Source organism: Lepisma saccharinum, chromosome 10 (genome assembly GCF_977018435.1).
Source record: "Lepisma saccharinum chromosome 10, izLepSacc3.1, whole genome shotgun sequence".
Taxonomy (NCBI): domain Eukaryota; kingdom Metazoa; phylum Arthropoda; class Insecta; order Zygentoma; family Lepismatidae; genus Lepisma; species Lepisma saccharinum.
The window spans coordinates 35,947,000-35,966,032 of record NC_139238.1 but is presented as its reverse complement, the minus strand read 5'-3'; the positions used below and the strand labels follow the sequence as shown (position 1 = coordinate 35,966,032).

At 36.6% G+C, this 19,033-nt stretch overlaps 1 protein-coding gene across 1 annotated transcript in view; it reads left to right on the top strand.

Moving 5' to 3' along the window:
- The window catches only part of LOC145994067 (uncharacterized), a 136,050-nt gene that overhangs the window by 16,738 nt on the left and 100,279 nt on the right, over nucleotides 1-19,033 (top strand). Inside the window, exons 3-4 of the mRNA XM_083130152.1 lie at nucleotides 2,950-3,058; nucleotides 10,722-10,892. Coding sequence (XP_082986278.1) covers nucleotides 2,950-3,058; nucleotides 10,722-10,892 — 280 coding nt within the window. The remainder of the gene's footprint in view (nucleotides 1-2,949; nucleotides 3,059-10,721; nucleotides 10,893-19,033) is intronic.

Below are 19,033 nucleotides of genomic sequence, written 5' to 3'. Positions count from 1 at the left end.
ACAAGTTTTTTTATGAACACTCTAATACATGTCAAATACGCGTATAAGCACAATGACATGAAAACAGCCTGCTGTTGTCTCATCTCGTTGCATTGTTCAGTTGCAGAATAGAGAAATGGATTATTCTTTCAATTCCATTTTCTTCGAGGGGATGAAAACCTTCCTGGCAGGGATAAAAATTTTTTTTCTTTGCCCCCGATAACATTTTTTGTGGGTGGGAAACCACACATTAATTCACACACTGGGGTTCCACACACCTGGAAAACCTGGAAATTTCACAGAATTCGAAAAAAATAAAAATTTCATGGAAATCTAAGAGCAAATTGATTAACACAGCTCACTGTGATGCTAATGGTCCCAGGTTTGAATCCCAGCATGTATATGGGTGTTCCTTGTTGCAAAAATGCATAATTTTCAGGATATTTAGACTGTGAATTTGCACATTGAATACTTATGGATTCCATCAGACAGACTCCAAAAAACCATCAGTAATTAATTTTCAACTGATACTTTTCCATACCATTACCAATAGAAGTATTTTTCATTGGAACTATTGATATGGTAATATCAGTTTGTCTAACTTTTAAATCCAGGGCCGGCGCTAATCATTTTGCCGGCCTCAGCAGACGTCACTCCCTTTTGAATGCCTCCCCCCACCTCGTCATTAGACAGCAATGAGAAATCGAAAAATCAATGTATTCCTAAATAAAATAAATAATGAGACCTGTTACGCTTTTGCAATACTATATATGAACAAAGGGATGTCTCGACCACAGCAAAAACATTTAAAAATGCAACACTAAATTACATATTATATCATTTATATCATTAAATGTAATGCTTTGAAGATTTGACTTCATATTTTTACTATTGCAGGCCTATGATACATGATTGTATTTTTTAATAAAATACATGTAATATTCTTTTTTGTATAATGCTATCTTGCATAAAATGAAAACAATTTTGATTGATAATACAGTCCTAAAATAATAAAACTAGAAAAACATAGGTTTTTAAGTGTAATGTAATACCATATCCACTTATAGTTTGTACTTAGACCTCTATATTAAAAATAGTGATAAATAACTATAATTGTGAGACATACCTTAATTAATTCAAGGAAACTTTTCTTGCTTTGGCACTAGTGAATTCTGACATAATCTAACATCTCAGGCAGCTGGTGCTCTATGGATATCATCACTAAATGAAATCGTTTTTCAGACATGATTGACTGAAGATAGTTCTTTATTTTATTTCGAAAAACTTGGTTCGCCACTTGCCACAGTTAACAACAAAGTTAATATAATTTGAAGTGAAGAAAGACTCACATTAGGTTCAAAATCATTAGCCTGTATCAGTTTTAAGGTCTCCTTTGGTGTACTTTTGTGTTTTATTATAGACGAAAGCACTTTCGGTTCATCTTATAAATCAGTAGGGTTAATATCTCTAGAGCCTTCATGTGTTAATATGCAGGTGAATTCGTATACCTTTCGGACAAAGGACCAGATCAGATGCCATGTCTTCGAACTTACTAATATCATACAAGAAATAAAAAAATATTCACTGTGATTTTTAAGCGCTCAAATCTTTCTCTTAGAGATAAAATAATTATGTCTAGGATCTGGTAATAAAAGTCAACTTTGTACTGTGTTTGTGGATCTTCAACAGTTTCATCCTCTGCTTCACACTGAAACTTCTCCCGATTTCGGACCTGTACAGTATCACCTATCCTTGGACCGTCTATATGTAACTTTGGTGCCAATTCTTTTGCAACAACTAAGTATCTTTGAAACTTTTTCCATCGCTTCTGCTTTTCACAAAGTGCTCTGATATATCTGCAAGAAATTTCACAGTGTCTATCATGTGGAGATTAATGTTTTATAGACATTTGCTCACTACATTAATATGGAGTAAAATTGATCCTATTTCGAACAAGTTTGATACAGTAATATTATAACTTACAAGTTTTCAATAGGCTTATTTTTCTTCTCTTCCAATTTTGCTGCTTTGGGGGAGTGGTATGGTTCATCCCCTCTTCCACTGACCCTGTTTAAACCTACAAGGTACAGCTCCTTAAAATGTTTGCTGTTTTGTTTCTCCAGCATATATCATATAGTGGTACAACATGATGTGCCAAGATTAACAATTATTGTTGCTGAAATCAGTGTGGTATTTCAAACATTTCCAGGTGGGGGAAGGGAATTCCAGTAACTAATCTTGAATCATTGGGATATTGTATAAATTATGTATTAATAATAAGTTCTTCCTCACACCCATTGTGCACATACACACACACAAATAAAAAAAATCTGAAGTTTTCTCCTTGCACCAATGCTCTGTGGCAGTAATCACCTCCTGATCTGAGTCAAAAATGGCATTCCTTCAGGTGTTTTTTGAAGTGAGGAAACAGATGAAGCCAGATCCTGTAAGGTGTTGCTCATTTCCTTGTGGATCATCTTCGGAGACTTGCTCTGAAGGAACAGAAACTTCATCACAGCCCTGCACTCCATGTTTGTAAATTTTGCTTGCTGAGCAGACATGGTCACTTAATAAACCTTAAAAAAAATAAGAAAGCCTGTCAATTATGCAATGCCTTTTGGTATATGTACATACAAGGATATGTACTCTCACGACATAATGTGACCTTCCTCTAAACAGTTTGGGAACTTGGTCAGGCTATGAACTTTTCAGCAGCCCTCGTAAATAATAATAAAATCGAATACAATGTTACTGTAGAAATCCCTTGAAAATCTCCAGTTACGAGGTTATTGTTCATATATTATATTGAAAATAGGAGGATCTATATTTTGTGTAGGTCTCTAGATGTCAATTTACTTTTTTAAACATGCTTCTGAATCAAGTCTGCAAATAATAAATGTGCATGTTTTGTCAAAACAAAGTATTTTCTGACAAAAAGTGTATTCTTTATAAGTTTCATTTTCATGTTAGGAAAGAAACTGTATTGATGGAACACCAGATACTGGAAACAGATCTTGACAGCAAGATATTGGAGGACTTCAAGGATCTGCAGTCTGCGTTATTGACTACTTTCGAGAAGGTAATTTATCCAGTAGTGCCAAAAATTGTACTTTAATACTACAATTTTGCTAGGTTTCTTTCTGAAGGATGTATAATGATTTAACATAGGGATGCATTAAAACATAGATACAAGGTAAATGAAGGTAAAATACTGATAAAAATCCACATCACATGAAATCTCCACTAAACTTTCCATTTTACTATGCGTTGAATGTGTGCTAGCTTATAAGTCATTAGCCATCGTTTAGTAAGAACCTATGTACAATGTCAAATCATGCATGAAAAGATATTCAAATCTCACACTTGATTTCTGACTAGCAATCCCTGGCAACCGCTGCACCGTAACACAGTGCAACCAAAGGTATGAAGAGCCTGGTTTAGAATACTCAGGTCAAACATTGACAATTCTTTTTCATATTTGATGCAGAGCACCAGGACAGTCACACATGCTAACCCTCTTGAAGAAATTCATGATGATTAACATTTTTGCTGAGTAAAAATACAATATGGTCTTCACCTGTGACTTTTGAAGCTGAATTAACGAATTTTCCAACTTCTACTCTCCACTTGAACATTTTGCGGAAAGGTTGTAATGAAAAAAATGGTGCTTCATATTTGCACCCTCATCCATAGCATTAAGAAGAACGCTTTATGCTTCCATCATGCCACGGCAACATATCTCCCAGGCAATGATGACTATTCAGGTGAAGTAGGTGCACTACATATTTATGTACAAAATGATTTTATTAAATTATCATTATCATGTATATTAGTATTAAAAGAAATGTATATGGGCGATTCTCTGTGTGATGCACTGGACATTCGTACATGGTTAAATGAGTCTCGTGTGTTGGTTAATTGATATTGCACTGATCTATTACATTCAACACTTTAATATTGCATGGTTGCTTATCATATGCCAGGGAAAAAATCCTTTCTCAAATTAACAATGCAAAATTAAATTAAAAACCTGTGTGATGCACGGGACTCAGAAAAACATGTGAGAAGTACATAGTTCTTTTTAATTGATTATTTCTGTGACATGAAGAAGTTCCAGGGTACCTTATTTAGACACAGTTTGCTGTACACTTTGCATTACAATATGCAATGAACAATATTTTTAAACTTATGAAAACAAATGTTAAATATTTTTATTCCTTGCGTGATGCATGGGACATTTGATATGTGATGCACGAGACATTTCTCTCCCTTATGTTTTCACTCCACTGCAAATTAAAGTCTGGCTCCATAAAGTCTCTCAAAAGGTGGGAACACTTCTTTCAAAGCATCTTAAGGACAAAGATTTGTTATTTTAAGCCTATAACAAAGGTAACCTTATGAATATATTCTACTATCTGTTATTTAATTCTGCATAATGGTATTGCAGATAACAGTGTAGGACTAAATTTATGTATCCTGTACTCTGCAGCAGAGAAAGTGTAACATTGTTCAAAGCTGCTTCAACATTCTAGGGTGAATGTAAGACATATCTTGTGTGCTCAGGTAATACTGTTACTTGCTTTGTTGGTGCTCTGAATGAAGCAAAATCAGAGACCATCCACAATATTGATGAAATTATATGGTGGGATGGACAATCTTCAGAATTCAAAAATATATATATATGACCTTGATTTTTCAAGAACTTTGTTGTAAATACAGAAAAAACATTCATCTGGAAGTATTTTGCAACTTCAACAGACAAGCGAAATCACTTGTTCATACTCATGTAATGAGCAAAAGTAAGTCTGTAATTATATAGACTGCTTCCAAATTAATTAGAAATCTCATGTCCAAAACTAAAGTTCTTTTGATAAATGAAGAAGCAATTTCATGAGAGAGAAGTTGGGATGATGCTTTCCCAGGTAGATGTTCATATGCCCTTGAGAATGTTCTAACTCCTGAATTATAAATTCATGTGAATGTGAGTGCAGGCTATGGCATGGGTGACTGGGTCAGAGTAAGATATGTGAAGTTATGAGAAAGGTTCATGATGAATATGAGATATCCCATCCATAATGATGAAGGCTGGTGATAGCAACCACTGGAAGTGACCTTTGAAGAGTGATAATTAAGTTATTGTACCCAACCAGGCACAATAATAAATAATAATAATAATAATAATAATTAGGCATCCTCTCCTAGTTAATTCCAGAGAATAGTTTAAGTTTCAAGATGTTATATTTTGAAGTGATGCACGGAACACACAAACTATTTGCACTGGTGTTTCAGTGGCTTGTGAAATTACAAATAACACTGGTCAACAAATTTTAATTTTTTTTTTTGCGACATGGATGAAAATTCATTTTTCTTTATCAATCCATGATGCTGAACACGAAACTGACAATGAAAATGCCACTCGACTTCCGGTTTAAGAATTATACGAGGTATTGTCGAAAAGTCGGGTTTCCCAATGTTCTAACGTAGTGGAATGACGTATGCTTGGTGTGCATGTGACTTTTACGCTTGAACTGTATTATGCAAACAGTACAAAACGTGGGTACATTTCCATTTGCCTTTCCAAGGAAATTCATGAATCATAATTTTTACATTACTCACAAAATAAATATTTTCTACTATACTACTGTATGGTGTGTTCTTTACTACTTACGTGGGATTAAATCCGCTTCCTCTTTGCTTCCCTCTTGTAGTGAAGTTCAGGATCATCCCTGGTTACTGTCCAGCAATAGTCGCCAAGCATTCCTCTACTCCATTTTCCTTGGTATCTTTTCTCCATTACAGATATTTGTTGGTGGAAATGCTCACTGTGTTCATCACTTACCTCCCCACAACTTTTCGGGAAGAAATTGAGATGAGGGTGTAGAAAATGCAATTTAAGGAACATATTGCAACCCATTTTTTGATACGATGAAACCAAATTATTTACAAGTTTTCATAGTCTTCAGCACGTTTGTTTCCCCAAAAATTGTTGGAGACTTCTCCGAAAGAACTCCATGCACCTTTCTCAACATCACTTAGCAGGTGTTCGAAGATCTCGTCCTGGTGAAGTTGACGAATTTGAGGGCCCACAAAAATTCCTTCCTTGACCTTCTGTTCACTGATTTTTGGAAATTTGTTAAGTAGACATTTGAATGCCCAAGAGTTTCGATCCAACTTTTTGACAAAGTTTTTGATCAGTCCAAGCTTTATATGAAGTGCAGGAAGTAAAATATTTTCAGATTCATCAAGAGGTTCATTATGTACATTCATATTTCCAGTTTCCATACTTTGACGTAATGGCCAATCCTTTTTAATAAAATGAGAAGCTTTATCTCTGCTATTCCATTCGCGGAGGAAACAGCAATACTTGGTATAGCCTTGTTGGAGTTCAGTTAAAATAGCAATGACTTTCAAATCTGCACATATTTTCCATAGGTATATACCTAGTTGTTGTATTTAATTGATTTTGGAGGAATTTTAGGCTATCATACGATTCTTTCTTTTACACAGAATAACCAATAAGGATTGACGTCAATTGATTGCTGTTATGAAGCAGTATAGCTTTTAGACTTTATACCGATGTATCTATGAACAACCACCACTCTTTGCAGATGTGCTTAATGCCCATAGCCCCCAATAACCATCAATATCACTGCAGTATATCAGATCTCATTCGGTAGAAAAGTATTCTTCCAACATTTTTTGACCGTCACGATAAAATGACACCTTTACATTACTAGCCAGAAAATTCCATTGTTGAACTCTGGAGGCTAATAGCTCTGCCTTGGCTAACCTTGTGCTGTTCTGTAAGTTTAACATCACCTCCAAAGTCCAGATCTGTAGATGTGGAAGGTTGTGGATCGTACGGTTCGTCTTGTGAGTCTACGGAATAAGATTCATTGGGTGTTGGAACAGGTAGTTCATTACTATGCGCCACAGGACGAGAAGCAGAACGAATATTTGGAAATACAATTGTCTTCTTTTTAGTATTGGACATACGTTGTATTGATGGGACCATACAAAAAAAAAATAAACAATCGTCTGTATGATTAGTGGGCTCCAGCCGAATCAAGGAAATACTAAATGGCATCAATGGTCTTCTGTGAGTCATCCAGTCCAGCAGATTCGTGTAGCAGGTCTTACAACAGAAATGTGGAGCAGAAGTCTTATCTTCATCTCCGAATTTGCAGTATTTACCGAAATATAGATTGTAGGCTGTTCTTACAGCAGGAATAATATTTCTTCGCTGTCCAGAAAACACAATATGACCACAAACATAACAGACATTGTTATCATTGATAATGCATTTACGTGGCATTTTTTAACATTACTCAGCAATTAATTAAATGTCAACCTTACCAGAAACGGACCACGTAATACGCAAACACAATCTTCGATAAATGCACACACTCAGCCTAGTTTTATAAAGACACAATCACGTCTGCATAAATTAACACCTCACAAAACAATGAATAAAGAGGCTCTGTGGCTGGTCTTGAACAGTTCCCCCTTTCTTTACAACAAATAAAAAAAAAATAAGATAAGAAAAGAAAAACTCAACATTTACTTCTTACAGCTATGCAATACCATATATATAGGGAATTTCTCCAAATTAACAATGCCCTGTAACTCAATTATAATTAGTCAATTGCGATTTTTAACTACAGTTTCGTATTTAAGAGACCAATATTGACTAGAAATTGTATATATCACTCATGTCGCATTTTAGCTGTTGACCAGTGTAATTACATCTCCTATACTTTATGCTGTATATTGAAAGTATATTTTAGTTTTGAAATGATTTTCTATAAAAAATTCTTGCTCCACAAGAAAAGTTAATATTTTTTATAGAGCTGAGCCAATACCACCATTTGCCAATATCAATACCAATACCATGACCGATACCCACCGATCCTGATACCGATATTTGTGTAATTCCAGTATAAAATAAAAAGCTAGTTACCGAGTCATACTAACTCGTCACATCACTAGGCACGTATTTAGAAATATATTTGGGGAGCCAGTCTGAGCCAAGTGTCTCAGAAATATAATAATAAAAGTGTTTCTATTTATTACGTTAATATAATTATTGGTTGATTCAAAATAATATGTAAATTAATTAATTAGTGCTTAATTTCTCCGATGCATATGGAGTATTGTTATATGTAACCACAGACTAAGAAACAGAGGAAAGGCAACGTTAATACCTATTTTGTTCTTTATTTCTTGACTAAAAAATATTGTTATTACATAAATAGTAAAAAGACACTATAAAATCAGAGATAAAACAGCAAATATTCATCATCTAGCTTACGTGTAGGTACAACCGCTAGAATTCGAGTCCTGTCAAGGAAATTAATGTCAAAGAAGTAAAAAATTGAATATTTATTGAATAACAAAAAGAGAGATGGTACGTACATTAGATGAAAAGTAAAGTTCCTGATAAATATTTTATGTACATTATTCTTAGTGGTGTACATAAATATTTAGAGGGACCTCCCTGATGGTGTAGTGGTACCGCCATCGCCTTGTAATCAATAGATCCCGGGTTCGATACTCAGTGGAAGCACATAGTGGTTTGGGCCCCACTTTAAAATGTAGGTCCAGTCCCGATTAGCTGATCTTCCTTAGTACTATCATTCAAAGCCGTATGTTCCCAATCTAATCTTGGCGGAAATAATTGATTGGTTGATTGATTAATTAGCTTCATTTTCTTCACTTTTTGTGCCACTTTTGGCTAATTTGCGAAGATGGGGATGAGTGATGATGTGATGAAATTGATGAATGGGCACTCACAAACATCCATGCCCAGGTTGGGATTCGAACCCTGGCATCATAGGGTGATGTGGTAACCACTCCACCATGGGGGCTGGCTTTCGGTGGAAATAAAATAACCCTCATTGGCCGAAACTGGCAGTCACACGGAAAACAGAAGTGAAGAGGATAAGTATAAATTTCTGATTCCCCTTCCCGATTGAACATAGATAAAACAAAGCGAATATCACAGTGACCTTCATCCCTCTTTTCCAAGAACTCCGCAACTACCTGACCTGACATTAGTTCTGCGGGGGGTTAAAAACAACCATGATCTTCAAGCAAAAATTGGCAAAGAATGGTTTATTTCCCACAGTGTCAACTAAGCAGTTACATGCCTTCATGGTCATGTTTGGTTTCATCTTTCACTTATCCATGCCTTTGGCCTTTCCATCTGCTTCCCAGGAGGGTGGGGGTTTATCCAGCATTTCTAGGAAAATCTATGGAACTTACTCTGCTGGTCTCCCAATCAGTCACAAGTAAGGGTGAACGAACTTTTAAAAAGGACAAATGTTGAGACAAGCTGTTGCCTTTGCCTGCTTTTCTAGCCACTGAAAATCTTTGGTATCAGTAATAAAAAATCAACCGATGCCGGTTGATTTTCGGCATCGGCTCAGCCCTAATTTTGTGTGATGCACGGGCCAAGGCTGCAGGGTACTTTAAAAATGTCATTTTTGCAAATGATAATTATATGTATCTATAAAAAATGAGGTCCAGAGGCATCTGCTGAGCACATGCAGTGCATGCGTCAATTGTGGGTAATGAATGATTACTTTCTTTCACTTCAGATCCAAGAAATGTAATATAGAATTCTTTCTATATTACATTTCTTGGATCTGAAGTGAAATAAAGTAATCATTCTTTTCCACAATTGACGCATGCGCTCAGCAGATACCTCTGCTGAGGTGAAGTTTCAGAGTTTTTCACTTGTAAAATGACAATCAACTTTACACATGTTTTTATTTTTATATATTTAAATATTTACCTGTTTTTTTGTTTTAAATTATGGTTTAGACTGTACTCTACCTACATACCATGAATAAAAAATTAATATTGCAACTTCGTTATATGATATCCTGGTTTCACTTTTCATAGAATTGCCCATTTGTGCATTGTAGTGTGGTGCATGGCAAGTACCCTCGACAACAGCTTTTTTTAGAAACCCAATTTTCTCATTGGAAAGACTAAGATAAGAACGATGTGTTACATTGTGGGTGTCCTGCCAAATCACTAACAATCAGTACTAGCCAAAAAGTTAAGAAATCCTTAAGTGTTACAATGTGAATTTTAAACATCCATGGAAATAATCTTTTCATACCTCATACGGAAAAAACATATCTCTGGAATGCAATTTCATAAGAGTCATAAGAGCAACTTTCTTTGCTAGCAAATATTGATATTCAGAAACAACTGTTACTTCAGCTAATTAAGAAGCAGCCATTTCACAATGACATCACTGACAGGTTTACAACCTTAAAGGACAGAAGGATCGATTTGATATATAAGAAATATATCAGTTCCATTGTTAAAATAAGTATGTGTAACTACTGACATAATTTTTTCCTACTAGCTCTTCATCTAACTTCAGCCACTGCTGCTCCCAGCAATCCCACTTTAAACCATATGTCCTGCCCCAGTTAACCTATCCAAGCTTAAAGTGAATTCATAAACAATCTAATAAAAAATATAAGCATCAGATGATAAACAAAGCTATGAAGTGGTAGACAATGTCAGTGCTTAAACCCTCAGATACCAAGCTATTCATCAGGATTAGCTTTTATTGCTTTTAATACACATTTTAACTGTACCTCAACCCTGATGTCTGAGGGTTGAAATGTTGACATTGGCCATTTTACCATTTCAAGTACATTTATCATGATGAGTGCCAATACAGTCAATCGCTAAGAGATTTAAACATTGTATACATGCAGATGCAAGACATGCATAGACAGCAAGTTCAACTGAAACATCAAGTGCAAGATCTTATGGATAAAATAACATCACTTTATGTCAAGCTAGGACATATGGCACAGCAACACCTCCCCGCTGAGAGTTCACAATGCACTCAAGGCAATCTTCTGCTTCCTCCTGCAGGGAAACAGGTAAGTTGTAATTTGTCTCTGCCAAATATCTGTTGTGTGGTGAGTAGAGACGCATGCTTATTGTGAAACCTCGCACTTTCAAAAACATAAAAAAATAAATAGTGTTATTTAACATTTCATGTTTCCATCAAAAACGAGTGAGGTGTTTTTTCCTAGCATGTTTTGTTACGAAATAATGTGTAATGAACTGCAAAATTCTAAATTATTAAACACAAAATTTAGAGTTTATTTATTGACACAAGATTTTCTGAAATCTGAATTATTCTTTGAGTTATGCAATTCACGGAAAATTGGTTAATATTGATGTAAATATCTGAGAAGCTAAAATGGACTCATTACACAGGAATAAATTTAAAACACCATTAAGCCTTGTTTCCATGATTATGAAAAACTAAATATGCTCATCAAGGCAGTAATTTATTTTATTAAAAACATAAACTAACGTAACGTTTCAACCTTCTAGCAAGGTCTTCTTCAGACTCTGTATCAAGTACAAAAGTAACCCGATACAACAAAAGGGCATTATATATACTCCAGACTATTTAGAAAGTTGTTTGGAACTTTCTAGCAGATGACTTTCACTTGCCAACTGTACTTTCACCTAAAAGGCTAAACACAATTACTTCCATATAGAATGTGGTTGGACTTTTAATCTCACGCTCTTTTCCCTTCATTTTTCTTCCTTTTCCTCTCCTCTTTCTCTCTTGTCCTTTCCACTCTTTCCAACATCTTCTTCCATTCTTTGTTTAACTTCAGTCCCCCATTCCAGTTCATTGTGTCTTCTTCACCTTGCTTCTCTATTTCCTTGGCTTCCTTCCATTTTCTCACTAGCATTCTCTTCTCCCTTCCTATCTGCTTAGCCTCATCCCACTCTATGTCATGTCCTGTTTCTCTCGTGTGTTTAAATATTGCATTTCTCTCTCACTTAAGTCGTACATCATCCCTATGTTGTTTCAACCTGTCTTTCAGCCTTTTTTTCGTTTCTCCTATGTACACACTCTAACATTCTTTACATTTCACTTCGTAGATAATCCCTTCCTCTTCCTCTTCTCTGTTTTCCTTTTTCTTGTTAGCATTCCTCGCTATTCCTAAGATGCTTCTCCCTCCCTTCCTGTAAGTTTTAATTCCCGCTTTCCTAAGCACTTTGCATATCTTTTCTGTAGTCTTCCCCATACTCCTTATTCCAAACCTTCTTTCCTCTTTTTCTTTCTCTTCCAATTCTCCCCTGCCCGTTTTCTTACTACTTCTGTTTATGTCCAGTCTATCCTGCTTCTCATAGCCATTCTTTTCCAGCTGTTTCCATAGGCTATTTATTTTGCCTTCTTTTTCACATTCTTTCATGCATATTTTCTTGATTCTGTCCTCCATATTCTTATAAAATTTATTTTTGTCACCTCACTTACATCACTTCTTTTGTGGCAGAATACCCCTGCTGCACACTTCTTTTGATGCCAAGCGGTTTCAATTTCTTGTCCTCTTTTCCTTTTCATCAATATATCTAGATAGCTTAACTTGTCTTCTTCTTCTATTTCCAGTTCCAATAATATCCCTCTTTCTTCATCTTCAATTTCTTTGGCAAAAATGTCAAGCTGCCTCTTCGTTCCCTTCCATATGCCAAAACAATCGTCCACATATCTGCAAAACAGAATTATTTTGTAACCTCCCTTTTCTATCACTTTCTTTTCCCATTCATTCATAACCAATTCAGCCAATGCTGGGCTTAGACTGGAACCTATATTTAGTCCTTCACTCATTAACGTTATTTTATCTCCCATTATACTGTAACCGTTATTCCAGATGCTGAGGAGAGGAGAAGGAAGAAAAATGAAGGGAAAAGAGCGTGAGATTAAAAGTCCAACCACATTCTATATGGAAGTAATTGTGTTTAGCCTTTTAGGTGAAAGTAAAGTTGGCAAGTGAAAGTCATCTGCTAGAAAGTTCCAAACAACTTTCTAAATAGTCTGGAGTATATATAATGCCCTTTTGTTGTATCGGGTTACTTTTGTACTTGATACAGAGTCTGAAGAAGACCTTGCTAGAAGGTTGAAACGTTACGTTAGTTTATGTTTTTAATAAAATAAATTACTGCCTTGGTCAGCATATTTAGTTTTTTAATAAATTTAATACCCAGATGACACAAATGTGCTATTAGAAGGAAGATGTTTATTTTGTGTCATAAGTGTAGTTTTAAAATCAAATTTAGTTTTTTTCACAATTTAACACCAAAATGCCATTTTATCTACCTCATTTGATCCCAAAATGTGCCCAGTTTTTGTATGGAATCTTAATCTTTTATTCACCATACATATGTGCCTCTAATAATAAATCTGTTTTTCTGTGCACTAGTTATGTCTAAAAATACATTTTTCTGTGTACTCTAAATTGAGTCACTTTCACCATGAAATTTTGGACCTTTAATTTCTGAAATCATGAAGAAATTGAAATATTTCTTCTAATCGTATTGCAGCTGTCATTTCATTGCACAAATTCAAATTTCAACAAATGCAAATTGCACATTAGATTGATTGATTAATTTGGTGTTTTAAGTCCACTTTATGCACAGTGAGACTAATCGGGACTGGACCTACAGTTTAAAGTGGGATCCGAACCACTTCGTGCCTCCACCGGGTATCAAACCCAGGACCCCTTGATTACAGGGCACATTAGGAAAGAGTAAGACACATTAATAAAGAATGTCCTTATCTGTACAACATTTATTTGAGAATAAACTGACCTGCCAAGCTAACTCAGAACATATGTGGCAGGTGACATTTAAAAACATCTTACATCATGTGCCTGCAACATTCTTCTTAAAGACCAGACAAAACAAATAAACGTCACATGCTGTTTATTTATTTATTTATAAAAATGTCATGATTTAAACTGAAAGCATTTCTATTTGTTTTATTTGTATAGAAGGGTCTTTATTTAGCATGTTTTTCACAATGTGTGAATTAGAAGATTTTATTTAACAGTTAATTGAGAAACAAATACAGCCAGCTTGCTGACCAAGCACATTAAGTAGTCAACTTCCAATCTTGTCACAGAAGTTCCCAAGTTCAGGCAGGTCTCAGCCTCGGCTTGGGTGTTCATTGAGAGTGTCCCATCAATTTTATCTAATCACTCATCCTAATTGCCATGACAAAAGTAGCAGAAAAGCTACATCCTCATCATCATCCTTTGCTATTTCCTGCCTCTGGCTGGGTCGGCATAGAAGTCAAGCCTCTTCATTTTTTCCTGGTCTTCCACCACTCCTCTCTTTCCACGGTGTTCCAATCTTGTCCTCTTCTCCTAACACTCTCCGCTATCTGCTCTTTACACAGACATCTTGGTCTCCCCCTTGGCCGTATTCCCACTCCTTGTGCATTATAAGCTCTTACTGGTAGTCTTTCTGCATCCATCCTCTTCATGTGTCTGAACCATCTCATCTGTGCCTGATCTATCCTGTCCTGAAGCTTCACCACACCCACTGTCTGTCAGATCTCCTCATTCCGTATACTATCCTTCCTAGTCTTCCCCAATATACTCCTTAAAATTTCATCTCCACTGCATCTTTAGATTGTCTCTCTCCATCATTGTCCAAGTCTCTGGTCCATACATAATTATCGTCACATAGTATGTGTTGTAATTAATCTTCGAATGTTTTGTTATAGTCCACAACCCATTTGTCCTCTTCTGTTTACCTCCTCATCTATTCTTCCACTTCTCTCAATTATGCTTCCTAGATATTTGAAGCTCTCCACTACCCTCAACTCTTCCCTGGCCATCTTTATTCTTGGTTCATTTCTGGCTCTGTTTCTTGTTATTAGCACCTCACTCTTCTTCTCTGAATTTCATTCCTGCTTTTCTGATTTCCTCATGCTAACTGAGTGCCACCAAAAAAGGGAATGGTTACTTCAGAGACATGTAAGCAACTGAAAGAATTCCAGGAAAAAGACTCGAAGGCCTCTATGTTTTCGTGGGAATAGTGTAGATAGGTTACCTAGTGCTTTCCCAGCCAACATTTGCACTGGTAAGGAAAATAATTCAAAATTTTAAAAATGGCGGCACCCAGTGGGGAAGATTGAACCGGGTACCCTTTGTGTGCTGAGCATGTATCATAGTGACCGGACCATACCGTCCTTCTTGATCTATCGCTTCTATGCTCCTACCCATGTGTTGAAACCATATTGCACTATTCTATCTGCTATTCATAGAAAGTATGAGAAGAGTATAGTACAATTAAATTAGTGTTTCTCAAAACTATGAAACATTATGTTTTCTTGTTAACTCTACATGTTGTAAATGAGAAACTTTAGAATTCAGTCATGTATGATTCAACATGTCTATCTAAGAAGACTGTGAGCTGAGCATGCGCAGTTCTACGATTGGCAAGCTTCGTGATCTCTGTCTGAGCTCACAATTCACGCAGTGAATGCGAAGGTTTCTCAGCAGTACGGTGCTATCCTTGGTTGTTTTGCAGCGGGGTACCCAGGAATTTGTAAAGTAAGAATATGCTGAACTACTCATTTTAATGTTTTCTCATAAATTATGGCTTTTATTTCATAAATAATCTGTCGTAAAATCCATTTGCCGCCATAAAAAAATTCGTCTGCTTCAGCTTTCCTTCCATGTTCCCTGGCGTAACATAGCAAGAGAATTGCTTCACTTTTGTGTTGTAAAGCAGTCCTTTCAGATATATACAGGGTGAGTCAATAGTCCCTGACCACCCCTTATAAAATGAAAGGGGGTGTAGATTGCAGAAATTGGTCATGGTAAGCCTAGGGGAAAACTTTTTGGTGCATGTCATGACAACGTCCGCCATCTTTGTGACCACCATCTTGGATCCAACTTCATTTCTTTAAATGGGAAGGCGGGCATATGGGGTATGGTTTTGGGCTAGAATTTCACCAGTAATTCAGTGGTGAAATCAGATTTCTGAAAACTTTAATGATAAGGAAGTTATGAGCATATGAAAGTTACACGGTGTGTTCAATATGCTGTCCTTCTTGTGCTATGCACATGTTGAGACAGTTCCCCCATGCTCTGTGGTGATGGAGCAATATCTCAGGTGTGATTTGTGCACAGGCATCCAGTATCCGTTGCTGCAAGAGAACCACATCCCAAATCTTTTCAGCATGCACGATTGACTACACATGACCCCACAGGTAAAAATCGAGTGGGGTAATTTCTGGTGATTGGGGAGGCCATTCCACTGGCCCATATTGACCAATCCATTGACAAGAGAACTGGAGGTCCAGATAGTGAGGAACCTGTCACCCATAATGAGGTGGTGCCCTATCCTGCTGAAAATATGAGGGGAAGCTGCCATCCTCCATCAAAACTGATGGAAAAATGTGTTCTTGTAACAACTGCAAGTAGCCCTCTGCATTTAATTTTCATGAATGAAGAATGGCCCAATGATACGTGTCCCTCAGATCCCGGCCCACACCTTAACCTTCCCAGTACCAACCATATTGTTCGGATCTCTCCACAAAGGTTTCTTAGAGGACCAATACCGCATGCTCTGTTTAATCATTTCCCCTCACATAAAAATTTGCTTCATTAGAATGCAGAATATGCAGTGCAAAGTGTGGGTACTGGCGAATTTGCTCCACAGCCCATTCACATGATATGTTCTTGTAATTAGACGCGTCGTATTATTATACTATTAATATTAACTTAATAATACTCAGTGGTGAACGATGAGACTCGGTGAAGTACACAGACTCCTCTCAGGTACAGGGATAGTGTTAGGCAAAGACAATATTCACAGCACAGAGAAATAAAACCACATTACTGCAGTATGTATAAACTGAAAGGTGTTATTCTTTATTTATTGCAATTATAATGCAAATATACTTGAGACGAAGGCGAGGATTTCGCTTTGTCGATGAATTGACTCAATTAAAACGCATAAACTCAATGCGTGGCTATCGGCAAGCCTATGATCACATAGACCTAGCTTGCGCCCCGAACTACCACACCAAGAGATATGCAATGATAACTGAGCCAATATTTGCTCTTTAGCCTTTTATTTCCAAATTAATCCTTTATTATTTAACGTAGAATGGTTGCAGTATTGTGCATATCATCAATGCATGGCTATTGGCGTACCTATGATCACATAGGCCTAGCTTGTGCCCCGAACTACCATACCAAGATGTATGCACAACACCGAGGAGTTCTTTTTAATTTTAAAAGCTTCGTCGATCCGTGGCGAAAAAGTGTGATGATTTCTTACAGGACATCCTCGCTTTTAATACTATTTTCGAGAACACAGATTCAAGTACAGATGAATCACTCACTATCTACAAAAGGTTACTACCAACAAAACTGACATCTATGCATGTTTAGAAATACAAATTCGTATAGTGCACTCTCTCAAACAAAGATACATTAAATTACCCATAATGTAGCATAAAATACAATAAACAATAAACAAAACATATACATTACAAACAAGGTGCATTATTACATGTAATAACAAAGAAATTACGCTTTCTTTTACAAAAATAAATACATTAGTGACATATCTTCTTCTGGTGACGTCACATAAAAATGTGGATCATATCATCTGCCCCTTCCTTTCGGAAACTAAGTTTCAGGAAGGAAGTCATCTACCTGGAGGAAACTTAGTTTTTAAAGTACAAACTCTTTCTTTTTATCCTCCAAAAAACGCACCAGTTTTAGGTTATCCAAGTTAACCTTACCATATAATTCTTTAGTCTTTGGAATTAGCAATGTCACAACATTATTTTCCACTTTGTCCACTAGATAAGGTCCTATCCACAACATAAATAACTTTTGAATGGTCCTATCTAGTGAGGAGCTTAAGGAATGGTTTTTAAGCATCACGAAGTCTCCAACTGTCAATGTCTTGGCGTTTCCCTTCTGTTTTATATTCTTCGACAGTTTCTTCTTCTCCCTGACTGGGGCTAAGAATAATTTGGACTTCCAATCTGGTTGGGCTTCTTCCCGTTCGGGCCAATTGAAATGTGTTAGGATCTCTCTGGGTATAGGATGATTGAAGAATAGTTCAGCAGGCGAATATCCAGTTGTTTCAGAAATAGAATAATTAATTAGCAAGACGACTGCAGGCGTATGTTACCATCAGGCTCACCAAAAATTAAGGTGCTCATACAAGATAAATTTCAAGGCACAGTAACATCTCATTGTTTCCACTTTTATCAGTTCTTCCTCCAGGAGTTTCCTTTTTGCTATAGGTATGGGATATGGAGATCGATACACAGGTTCTGTGGTGGTGAGTTCAATCTCACACTGGAAGTTGTTAATAGTACCTGGTCTCTCGGAAAATACATCTCTATGCTTCAATAAGACTTCTTTCAATTGGTTTCTACCCCTTTCGCATAAAATCTCATTCGCATTGACCTTCTGAAGAATGTCGTCAGGACTAGCCGCCCACTGATCGACATGGGAATCTTCACGGACTTTTCTTACATACGTCCCTGTCAAAGATCCATTATTCACGAGGTCCTGCTCTACTGGAACTCCGTCTACGGTGAGGGATAACTTATTGCGCTGTAGGTCAATTCCTGCTTCATATTTCCTGAGGAATAGGTAGCCCAAAATAAAGTCAGCCTCGAGACCTTTCAAGACAAACATGTCCTCCAATAAATTTCTTCCAGCAATCTCCAAATATACTTGTCTACATACCACAACTCTAGTTTTGTTTCTCCCAGTGAAATCAGTCAGCCTAACATCTGGACATGTTTGTAACTGCAATGACGGCAGCTTCTCTTTAATCTTCTTCCAAATAGCGTAGCTCATGAGATTACATTCGCTGCCAGTGTCCAGTACACAAATAAAATCAACTCCGGTTACAGTTGCTTTAATTAACGGAGCCCTGGGTAAATTTTCCTTTCTAACTGCTTGTTGTAGTGCTCTATCTAAACTTTGTTCTCCTTCTTTGAGAGTCAGCACAACAAAAAGATGATTATCTTCACTATTTATAACGCTATCATCTGTTCCCAGAGAAGTCCAAGATCTTAGCCCAACCGTGATCGGGAACGAAGAATTCACGTTGGGCGACTGGCTAAATCCGACTGCATAACATTCGGATTAGCACTAGTCGATGGTGCCCAACAAAAGTCTCTTGTTATGTCGACGCTTTGACGTTGCTCGTTTGTCAAACGTGAAGC